Raw genomic sequence first — 13,000 nt, 5'->3', positions numbered from 1 at the left:
GGAAGGGTTTGGCGCTCTTCGAAAGAGTTGTTTGACTTCTTTTGCCTTAGCAATATTTGTTAGACATTTTTTCTTCCTGATCCAGGTTTTCTATGTTCAAGTCTTCATTACACTGTTTAATGGCTTCTGAAAGAGTGTGCCGATGAACCTCGAAATCTTTTGCTATTTTTTTGAAAGTTAATTAGTTTTTCACGTACTTTTTTTCGGTGACTATTTTGACCGAAATAACAGCTGCAAATGAATGATTTAGAAATGAGAAATATCTGACATATTTTTAAAAGGTAACGTGAAAAAAATAAAAATTTGTTGGACCAAGGATAAGTTTTGGCTGGAATAGTATGTATAAGTTGTATTTGACACACTCTTTTTGATAGCTTCCAATCTTCTGGTGTCCGTTCCCTATAGATCCACCATATCGTACTGAAAGACTTCACCCAGACATTTCAATCTCCGGTCACCCAGTGCGAGCATTGGCAGAGGAGGTCCCTAAAAGTCTATCTCATTATGACAACTTCTACAGAAGTCAATTTATGATAAACCTTTGCTCGTATTTATAGAAACCATCCTGGATCCATCGTTTGCTTCATCCAAGAGTGAGGCTTCTTTATTGGCTAAAGAATCCGAAAGAGAATACCCAGGGTCATTTGGATGCCCGGATATCTATAAGAATCCAACCACATTACACCCACCTCACTTTACGACCTATCAGTGAAGATGTGAGCTCCCCTCGAAGAAATGTCTCACTTCAGTCCCTTCAGTCCTTCCATACATGATCGCCACATTGAAGTCCCTATAAAAGAAGTGTCTAGATTTGGATTTTTAGTGACGTACACTCTGATATATGCTAGGCATTGTGGCCTATATCATGTTCGAAAAGAGTATGGCGTGACTGACAGTGTCAAAATGCTTCGTCAGGTTAAGCGCCTTGAGAATCAGCCTTTAACAAAGCCTTCGCTGGTTTTATTCCTAAAAGATCCAAGTAGTTTTGACACTAAAAATGAGAGGCCGATTTCCTATTGTTTTGATTTTAAAGTTATCTTAATTAATTTCAAATTCTCTCACTTATACAAGAACAAATTAAGGTTACATGTATTGCCGACCACTGTTTTTCACGTTTTACTTTAAGATGGTAGCATTTTTCCATTGAAATGATTATCATAGAACCTTTAAAACTTATTGTACAGTATCTATAAAACGAACATACTAAAATCTTACATTAAGATGACACACTCAAACACATTATTCTAATAATAATGCAACCTTGATTTTCTTAGCTTTTTGCTAATTTATTCTAATCTTTTTGGTTAAATTTAGCAAATCACATTAGGAATATAAAATAATTATCATCATTACAAAAACATTAGAGAATACAGCCATCCATATGTACAACGAATGGGTGTCATGAAAACTTTAGCAAGTTCTAACACAAAAATACAAGAAAAATAAAACAATAGCTGAAAAAAAGTTCTTAATGAAGAAATAATGAGACAAGAGTAAATAAAACTAAACAATTCACTACAGAAATTATGCACGCTTAGTTGGCATGAAATAAATTAATAAAACAAAGAAAAATTTAAGATAAACTACAGCCAGAGTGATGATCTAACATGACTAAAGATTGTTGGGCGGTTAAATAAAAAAGTAAATAAATTATATGGACATTAGAATATACAAACAATTGGAATAAACACACAAATAATGTGGCTAACAAGGGGGGCGTAAAGCTTGACTGCTTAATTACTCGCTCATATAGATACCACAAAGTGAATGAACCAAAAGGTCATCCATAACAAATTACTTAAATTTTAATTTAATAAAAAAAACGTAATCCCAGAAAAATGATGACTTAATATTTTATTTGTCTGTATTTCTGTATAATTTCAGATGAATTTCCCGAAGAAGATTCAGACATGCTGATGGAGCCCAATGATTTTGGACCCATAACAATTTTACGCTCACAAGAGCGACAATTTCATGAGCCACCCTCAACACAATTTCGTCCCCTACCTAATGCTAGATACATAGCCAGATCAGATGTGTCTAGTGCAGCGCATGTAAACCCCATCGATTCACATACACAGGCGGCTCAAAACTATTATCCACCCTTTTTCAGGGAGGCTCCACCTCTGGGACACTCTCGCCCTTACTTTCCCCTAGCAGATGCTCCTATTGTTCCCAAGTACGCTGAATCCAGACCCGAAGGCAATTTGGGACCCGGTCTGCCACCCAATCAAAGATCGGCCGGTTTTGATCATAGTATATTGGGTTCTGGAGACTTTGGTGTCATACGTGGCGGTACTTTCTATCCCGAAGAAGAAATGCCCTATCATCCCGAAGACAGCATAGACTTTGTACAAAAATACACTTATCCCGAAGAACAATTTGCTCACTTCCGTGATTTTGCCGATATTAATACACCCGTTGACACAGCCTTCTCCCACTTTGTGGTCGTGTATCAGGCCAAGAATTCCACAAAACCCGCCTCACATCCACATCCGAAAAATATTTTCGAACAATTGGAGCTTTTGGACAAGGAAAAGGCAGCCGAAGAGAAGAAATTGAAGAAACCCAAACATCCTAGTAAGTCAAAAACGAAGTTGGCCAAAACAAAATTACAGCAAAAGAAATATAAGAAAAAAGCCACCCTATCCTCGACAACGGCGGCCAAGGATATGGATGAAGAGCCTTTATTGGCTTTGAGTTAAAAGCTTAGCTGGTTGCGGGTTTGTGCAAAATTCTTTAAAATCTAAAACAAACAATCAACAAAAAAAATACATTATTTTAAATTTAATTTATTAATTTTAATGAAAAGCGAAAACAAATTTCATATCAAGCATTTTGTATTTTTTTTCTTTAATAATCTACAATTTGAAAAATCCAGCAATACTTTCTTATTGTCATTAGTTTAATCAATTTGTTTTTTTTCTTTGTAATAATATTCAAATCAAGCGAAAGGAAAAACAACCAGGATTAAATGGTACACGGTGCCAAATTGTTAAGAAAATTTTAAAATATTTTAATTTTTATTAAATTTGCATAAATGTATGTGTTTATTTTGTAGATGCAAAAACAAAAAAAATATTAAGTTAAATGTACAAAAAACTAAGAAAAAATCGTTAAACCATTATTAGCAGTATATTAATATCATATTCCATTCTAATTTTAATTTCTTTGGTACTTTTTTTCCTAAATTACATTTGCATTATTTTAGAATCCTTTTTTCTACTTTTTTTTGGAATGGTCATAAGTTTATTTCTGTATCAGTTCAAACTTAGTTAATCAGTTAATCATTCCATACGATTTCATATTTATATTCAACAGTATATATTTATTACACATTTCATAATATCTTCATATTCTTTAACAGAAATCTGATTACACTAGATTTTAAATTTTCTTTTTGCCACACTCTGTTTTCCATCTACTTCATTGATAGTAAAAGTTTTAATTTGTAATTAGAAATAGAAATTTTGGCTGCCTTTTCTTTATACATCGTAAACTTTTCATAACTCTACCATATTTTCGCTATGCTAAATATATTTATTTCAGTTACTTATATTCACTAGGAATAAAGAGCTGCCTGTAATATTTCTGTATCCTAAAATGTGCAATTATTTCTATAAATATTTACTGGAATACTCTCAAAAGTTCGAAAAAGTCAGCTTTCAAAATCAAATTACATTTTATCACTTAACCATTCCATTAAATAATTCACTACGGATTAATTCAAAACCCATATATATTCGGGATCCTGCTAAAATTCTAAGATTATCTAGCTATGTATGTCAGGGCCTCTAGGGAAGGAGTTAGGTACAAAATTTTTCCCACATATTCTTTATCTGATGAGAAATGTTTGGTTTTTAAAATGATGAAAATCGGGAACCTACCTCCAAAAATGTTTATATTTTTCTTAAATATTTTGTTACATTCTCTAAATATATCGCAGAGACTACCATGAAATTTTGCTCTCGTTAGTCCTATAATAAAATAAAAACCCCTGTTGGAAATGGTGAGAATCGGTATGCTTTATACAGATGAGTGATATTTCCATAGTTGTGATTTAATCACCGTGATTTAAAAATCACTGGTAAAAAATGTTACTGAAAATATCAAGCAACTTTATGTCGTTCTTTCATATATTCCAAATGCTGTCAAATGTTGCGACATGTCGTTCTCTTATTAAAAATGCGGAATTTTCAAATTTTTAGATTTTATTTTGAAACCTTTGTACAATATAAATTTATTCAAATATTGACCATTGTTAGCTATGATCTTTTCCCATCTTTCTGGCAACATATGGATTCTGTATCGATCGAAGCAAATATAAGTCGGACGAAACATAGTCTGGACTATAAGGCGGGTGAGGCAAAACTTCCCAACCACTTTTTTATACCCTACACCACCATAATGCGTTTGTGCAGATGTTTGTAACGCCCAAAAATATTGGTCTAACACCCACCTTAAAGTATACCGATTGACTTAGAATCACTTGCTGAGTCGACTAAAGATGCCCGTCTGGCTGGCTGGCTGGCGGTTGTCTGTCCATGTAAACCTTGTGCGCAAAGTACAGATCGCAATTTTGAAGATATTTCGATAAAATTTGCTACATATTATTTTTTCGGCCAAAAGACCAAGCCTATTGAAAGTGGCTGAAATCATACAAATGTCCTCCCGAAATTGGACTTTATCGGTCATAAATGTTTAATTTATATATGTATGTATACAAATTTCGCTCCAAATAAATTAAATATATATAAAAATTAATGCCACAAAATTTTGTTACGATCGGCCTATAATTAGTCATAGCTCCCATATAGACCTGCTTCCAAAAATCACTTTAAAGTGCATAAATCTCTTAAAAATTTTGGAATACACACAAAATTCACAATAAATAACTTTCATATAGACATAAATCACACGACCTAATTTAATTGTGTTCCGTCCATAATTGGTCATAGCTCCCATATAAGGCCCACTTCCAAAAATCACTCACAAATAAAATTATTGAAATTTTAAAAGAAAAATGTTTTTGCCTATTTTCTTGGTGTAGGGTATTATACGGTCGGGCTTGACCGACCATACTTTCTTACTTGTTCTAAATAGTTTTTAACAGGTATTGCTGTATGTGACCGAGTGATGGACATGCTGGAATATTACGGTTTCATATCTGGCCACATATTCATAGCAATAGGGTCAATGCTCGCTTCAAACGAATCAGTTGCATTTGGTGCAGGTTCCCTGTGATAGTCTGGCTAGATTTCACACGCAGAGAAATATATAGTTGTGCGTGTTTACAGTAACCATTTAAAAATCTTTACATGATTGTGGGAACCATAATATGGTTAACATACGATTCACATGATTGTTCAATCATATATATGGTTACAGAAAACAACCATGAGCGACGACCATTTTTATGATTAAGATTTTACCATATTATGTTGCTCTCAGCTAATTGATATCACAATCTGAGAACAACATATAAATATATAAATATTTATCATAACAATGGTTGTCACAAACATATACATGTTTACTGTAACCATATATATGATTGATACAATCATGTAAATCGTATGTTGACCATATTATGGTTCCCACAATCATGTACAAATTTTTAAATGGTTACTGTAATCATGTAAATAGTTACTGTGACTATAATATTGTTTTAAAAACTTGTAAAAATGTGGAAATGGTTACAGTAAACATGTGCAACTATATTTTTTCTCTGCGTGCAGCAGATTTTAATACAGAGGGGCCCTTTGTTCCCACCAAATACGGAGATTGCCTTAGCGCCATGGATATTTGGCTTTGGTATCGATTCGGCTAGTTGGCCGAGCTTTACATACGATTTCATATCCTAATGGATCCATTTTTCATCGCATGTTAAGACTCGCTACAAAAATTATTTTCTTTTATAGGATTCAAGCAGCATTTCTGACATGCAAAATCGTCTTTCAAGGTCTTTCGGCTTCAATTCGTATGGTACCCAATTTCACTGCATTTGATGAATCCTGAAATTTGAAATAGCTACTTGAGTAGTTCCCAATGATTTTGAAAGCTCTTATTTGATTTGACAACAATCTTCATGGAGTAATGCCTGCAATTCCTGGCCTTCAAACTTTGACTTCCGTGTCAAAACCAGCACTTCTGAACCACACAAACCATCTCTCGCAGGAACACATTCACCATAAGCTTTGGTGAGAAATCTGTGTGCTTCATCGGCACTTTTTATACCCTACACCACCATAGTGGGGAGGGTATAATGCGTTTGTGCAGATGTTTGTAACGCCCAAAAATATTAGTCTAACACCCACCTTAAAGTATACCGATCGACTTAGAATCACTTTCTGAGTCGATTAAACGATGTCCGTCCGTCCGCCTGGTCGGCTGGCTGGCTGTCCATGTAAACCTTGTGCGCAGAGTACAGGTCGCAATTTTGAAGATATTTCGATGAAATTTGGTACATATCATTTTTTCGGCTCAAGGACCAAGCCTATTGAAACTGGCTGAAATCGGTCCATTATTTCACCTAGCCCCCATACAAATGTCCTCCCGAAATTGGACTTTATCGGTCATAAATATTTAATTTATATATGTATCTCCACAAATTCCGCTCCAAATAAGTTTTATATACACAAAATTCATGTCACCAAATTTTGTTACGATCGGTCCATAATTAGTCATACCTCCCATATAGACCCGCTTCCGAAAATCACTTTAACGTGCATAAATCGCTTAAAAATCTTGGTATACACACTAAATTCAACATAGTTAACTTTAATATAGACATAAATCACACGACCTAATTTCATGGTGATCGGTCCATAATTGGTCATAGCCCCCATATAAGGCCCACTTCCGAAAATCACTTCAAATTTTAAAAGAAAAATCTTTTTGATCTTTTACTTAGTGTAGGGTATTATATGGTCGGGCTTGACCGACCATACTTCCTTACTTTGTTTTTTTAAATTAATAAAGTAAAGCAAAACTTCCAGCATATGATGCTTTGCTGGCACAAAATTCAATATTTTCGAAGCAAAAAAAAAACATTGATCTTTACACTATAATGTTCAACAGCTAAATGAGAATAAATGTCAGATATGTACCATTCAAAATGACATATACGTTATTAAAAACAAAAACCGCCATCTCAAAGATACGCCATCTATTTTAAATCAAGCATTTGTGTGTCATACACCTAATATATTTTTCAACAACAATTTTGAAACAACTGTCTTAAGTGACAGGTACAGGTATTTGCAACATACTGTTAAAGTGAAATATTAAGTAACATTTTAGTTCTCTTACAATTTATTTGTCTTTTCTTAAAAAACACTTTCCTATGTTTTTATTAGAAGACATTTTTAAATCAGCCCCATAAAAATTTCTTCCCGGAATATGCCTCTATCGTACATAAATGCCTGGAGTATAACAGTATCCATACAATAGGTATGTTCCATGTCAAAAAAATCACAAAATGATATTTTGTTTGAATAGGTTTATATTTGACCATAGTGGACTATATATCTACATTCTAAACTCATTTAAATACAAATCAATGTCTTATTTATATCGCTATGATGTTAAAATTAACTTATATTAACATAACTCTCTTATAAACATAGGTGTCAGCATGAAATTCGAGACAAATATTTCTCATATACATAAAAATCATCTTACCTAGGATTTTAGGTTACTGATTCCTGAACCATTATCTTTAAATGTAAAAAAAATATTGTTTATGACCATTCTATTTCTTTAATTATATTTTTTTTCATTTCTTATTTAAACATCTATTGTCTTCATTTAAATAATTCTCTTTTTCTTCAAAATTATAATTTTAGCCACAAAATAAAGAAATACTCATTACATTAGTTACATTACATTTATATTAGTTTCTTATGTAAAAAAAAAGAAAAAATCGATTATATATAATGAAATATGTTTTCTTATTTTGTTAAAAAAAAAATATCATAAATTAGTTCTTAAGCAAAATTTCATGTAAAAACACATCTTCATAATTATTGAATAAATTATTTGTTTTTATAAATAAAAATTAAAAAACATAACTAAATTATTTCTAAAAAAATATGGTAAGTAAATATAGCAGAGCCTACAAAAGACATTCATGTTTTTAACAAAATTTTCAGAAGTGTAAAAAAAATACGAAAACCATAAAAACTTTTAAACCAAGAGTTTGGTAAGTAGACGGTCAATTAATACAGCTTTAAGATGGTATAATAAAAATAAATTAAAAATTGCACATAACTCTTTTTGTTGATGCAGCAACGATATACTTTTAATTAAGCACAAAAATATCAAAACATTTAAATTCAATTTTAAGTTCAATCAATATGTACAGTAATATTTCAAATATTATGTCGACATGACCAGTTATTTTGACAGTTATAAGCTGCATATATGTATGTATGTGCAAAGAATATTTCAAGAATATCGTTACTTTTGTGTCAGTTATATGCAAATAACTACAAAGTCTTTTTTTATTTGCATAGTTATATGATGATATGTGTCGTAATCTCTAGAAGTTACTTCATGCTGTGCAGTTTTCTGTAACCTAAGAACAAACTTTAAATTAATGCACTTAACAGAATCGTAAATCTAGTAATGCCAGCATCTAACCACAATATTGAAATTAAATTAAACTACTGAATTGTAAATATATACACAGAAATAATCTTAGATAAACAGGTACTCGCTCGTAAACAACGAGTATTTGTTAGAACTATGTATTGATTCGCACATTTGTTAAACACTCAATGTCAACATAAACAACATGATTAAAAGTGCAACCAAATTCAATGTGACAGAGTTGACAGATGTCGAATATAATTTGTTGGAAATTATTCGTGTTTGCACTCAAAGTACCCTTATATAAAAAAAATCTGACAATTCAACCGGACTTTCCAAGGGATGTGGTGACATTTTAGAATTAATAATTGAACAAGTAAGAGAGCTATATTCCAACGTGCCGAATCTTATGTACCCTTCACCAAATTATACTTTAAAATTAAAATTTTTCGAATTGTTTTTTTAAAATTTAAAATTTTTTTTTTTAATATTTAGCGAAAAAAAAACTTTTGGTGAAAAAAAAAATTCGGGTTAAAAAATATTTTTTCCGATTTTGACCCATTGTATGGTCATTACCATTACTATGGTCTTATATACGTCGTTGCGAAGGTCTTTGAAATATCTATCATTAGATATCCATATTGTCTATATTAATAATTTAGTAATCCAGATGTAGGTCAAAAATCGAGGTTGTCCTGGTTTTTTCTTAGAGTTCAGCCATTTGTGGACCGATTTTCTCGAATTCCGGAGATATTGATCTATCAATCGTGTATGTAAAGTTGATTTTAACAGACAGACATACGGACTGACATACGTACATGGCTTAATCGACTCCGATATCTATAAGGATCCATAATATAAATACTTTATAGGGTCGGAAAATTATATTGTTGAAATTACAAACGGAATAACAAACTTATATATTTTTAGATTTTTTTCAGTTGACACACAAACTGTAAACTAATACAGACACAAATAACATTTAAAATGTATATTCATCAAAAACAGAAAAGACTTTTTTACTTTTGTAAGCTCCCATTACGATACTGAAATTTATTTCAATTAAATTTTTATCATACCAATAAAGGGAAAAAGTACTAAAAACAGGAAATTGCATTTATTCAAAAACCTTAAGCTCGAATGGCTAGGGGTAGATTGTACTTTCGAGAAACAGTTTGGTACCTTTTCTACAACAAATTTTGCCAAAATTAAGTGTTTTGATATTCCAAACTTGACGTGTGTTCAAAATGGAAAAGTTAACTGGTACTTTTTCTTTCAATGGTTTTTTTTAATATTTTAAATTATTTAACTTATCGACATAAATATTATCTGATATAATTCAAAGAAAGGGGCTTAATGGTATTAACGTACCAAAAAGGGACAAAAAACTAAAAGTACTTTTTGAATAATCGGCCTAGAATGTTGAGTTCATGAGAAATACAGGGAAAGAATTTATGGTGCTTTTTCTTTATTATAATGGAACCTTTTAAATAATGTATAATAAAAAATCTAGAATCATGAAATTAGACACGCATTGGGGTAATTAAATAAAGTGGAGATAAATATGCAACAGCTAAACGGATAGTCCGATTTGTCTAAAGGTGTAGCAAATATCAAGTTGTAAATTTGAACTTTAAACACCAAAGAGTTTAAACACCGCATAAAAAGTGCGCCATGAGCTGCTTATAGATTGACATCAAATTCCTACGATTTACTAGCACAAATTAAGGCTAAAACTGATGTTTCAGAAAGCGTAAGAGCAGGTATCAAAAAGTAAATTTTTCAAACACTCAATTCGAAAAATCAAATAATGCAGTTTAAAGATGAAATGTACACTTATAGTTTTAAGAAAATTTTTATTTTTTTTTTTATTTAAAATTGAAGTAAAGTCCATGACAGAGTGTTAAGCAAAAATTTACTTATATTTTTACGCAGTTCAGTAGTTTATATATAAATTTCCTAATTATACCATTTACCTTTAACATATTTGAAAAATATAACATTTCTCCATAAAAACCGTTAAGAAGATATGCCCAAATCTATGTCTCTAAAAATTATTTTCTTTTTGATTTTCCATGAAAAAAAATGTAGCCCCACTTTCCCCCAAGCTGTTTTTTTAAACATTTTATATAATTGTTCCGATTAAAAAAAAGAGTTTTCGGAACGGTATGAAAACTTAACATTTTTTGTCGAATAATAAACGAAATATCAAAAAAAAATTTCTTATCTATGTATGGGTTTCGTGGGCGGTGGGCGTGACCGATTTTATTGAAACTATGTGTTCTTCTTTTGTCTCATAAAATGTATGTGCCAAATTTCTAGACTTTTACTTGGTAGAAAAAATTGTATGCGAAAAAGTCGATTTGGATTGTATGGGCAGTGGGCGTGGACGATTTTTATAAAATTTAATTTTTTCTTAATTTAGTCCATATAATTCTCGGTGCCAAATTTCAATGCTCTACGACCACTCCTTATAATTTTTGCAAAAAAATATTTGAAGCCAACCCTCTGTGCTGCGTGTTCAGTATTTTGAAGCCATTAATGAGAATAGAGCTAAATTATTAGCTTCCTTGGGCTAAAGGTGGTCAGGGCGTAGACCCTCGGGTCTAATTTTTTTTTAAAAAATCGCCAAAAATCCATTTATTATTCTAATGAGCTGTAATTTGAAATATGAATAGTCCTTGAGAAGATCTACAAAAAATAAAATTACATGTGTAGGTTATCTCTATTAGTTATAGAGGTTAACTCTATTAGATATATTTAGGTTTATTGATTTATTATACCCTTCCCCTTCGTGAGAAGGGTATATATAAGTTTGTCATTCCGCTTGTAATTTCTACATTTTTCATTTCCGACCCTATAAAGTATATATATTCTGGATCCTTATAGGTGGCGGAGTCGATTAAGCCATGTCTGTCTGTCCGTCTGTCTGTTGAAATCAATTTTCTGAAGACCCCAGATATCTTCGGGATCCAAATCTTCAATAATTCTGTCAGACATGCTTTCGAGAGTTTTGCTATTTAAAATCAGCAAAATCGGTCCACAAATGGCTGAGATATGAGGAAAAAACCAAGTCAACCTCGTCAATGGGTCAAAATCGGAAAAAAAATTTTTTTTAACCCAAATTTTTTTTTTCCAAAAAAAAAATTATTTTTAATAAAAAAAAAATTAAATTTAAAACAAAAAATTGAAAAAATTTAAAATAACAATCAAAAAAATTTTTTTTCCAAAAAATTAAAAAAACAACTGGAAAAAAAAATGTTTAAGTATAATTTGGTGAAGGGTATATAAGATTCGGCACAGCCGAATATAGCACTCTTACTTGTTTTTTTTTAATTTTGCTCAATCTTTATATGGATTTTTAGATATGGCGGGCCTACAGAGGGTCGAAATTTATTTTTAAAATATCAGCTTTATTGGCGATAACATTCTAAATGAAATAAAAAAACTTGCAAAAAATTATCTCCTCCCTAAAAAAAGTTAAAAGAAAAAAAGCACATATATTTCGGTATTTGAAAATTAAAAATATAAAGTTAAGGACATTTTATTCTATATTAGTTCCAAATTTCGTTTTGATATCTTTAACCGTTAAAATTTTACATTAATTTAACTTTTATAGTTTTCTTCATGGAAAATCACCATATTAAAATTTTTTTAGTTTCTAAGTCAAATAACGTCTCAAAAATTTTTAAAATTATTTAGTTTTACTAAAATATCAATCTCCAAGTCATGAGGTTTTCAACAACACTAAACATTTATATAAAGAGCCTTTATTTACTCCTCAAAAGTTCCACAAACCTTGCCCCCTTTGACAAATTTGTACGTTTTACTGTAGGTTGTGGGTTCGATTCTCGCTACAGACTCTGATCTGTCATCGTAATTGTGCCTAGTAAACTAAGCTGCAATATAATTTGTAATATAAAATCCAACCTGGCAACCCTCTCACACATGCACTTCAAAATCAAACTAAATTAAATTACAAACATTGAGAACATGCCATTTAAATGATTGCAATGCAAACGATTTTGATGATAATTACGATGACGACTACAACTACAATGACTACGTAGACGAGAAGGCAGGCTGATGTTCACAAATAAACAAGATTGTTTTAAAACGCCAAAAGCGTAAAATTGTTGATGACATGTGTACAAGTTTAACTACTGGTGTTCAAACATAGAAACGCACACACACGGTGAGCATTAATTGCGCCACTGCAGTGACTGTGTTACAAATATTACGCAAATTCTCATCAAAAGCAAAATAATAAAATTAAAATTTTAATTCTATAAGATTTAATTTATAGAAACACAAGCAAAAAAACTAAAACAAAACCATGAATTCATGATTCATATTTAAGCTGTAATGCTAAAATTTGGCAATTAAATTTAACTCTAATGCATACAAT

General features: G+C 31.2%; 1 protein-coding gene across 1 annotated transcript in view; it reads left to right on the top strand.

The window, feature by feature from the left end:
• The window catches only part of LOC135958836 (uncharacterized), a 28,397-nt gene extending 25,259 nt beyond the window's left edge, over positions 1-3,138 (top strand). The window contains exon 2 of the mRNA XM_065509753.1: positions 1,885-3,138. Coding sequence (XP_065365825.1) covers positions 1,885-2,705 — 821 coding nt within the window. The 3' untranslated portion in view covers positions 2,706-3,138. The remainder of the gene's footprint in view (positions 1-1,884) is intronic.
• Positions 3,139-13,000: the final 9,862 nt, after the last annotated feature.

Source organism: Calliphora vicina, chromosome 4 (genome assembly GCF_958450345.1).
Source record: "Calliphora vicina chromosome 4, idCalVici1.1, whole genome shotgun sequence".
Lineage (NCBI taxonomy): Eukaryota > Metazoa > Arthropoda > Insecta > Diptera > Calliphoridae > Calliphora > Calliphora vicina.
The sequence above is the reverse complement of the archived record's forward strand: the minus strand, read 5'-3'. Positions and strand labels throughout refer to the sequence as shown.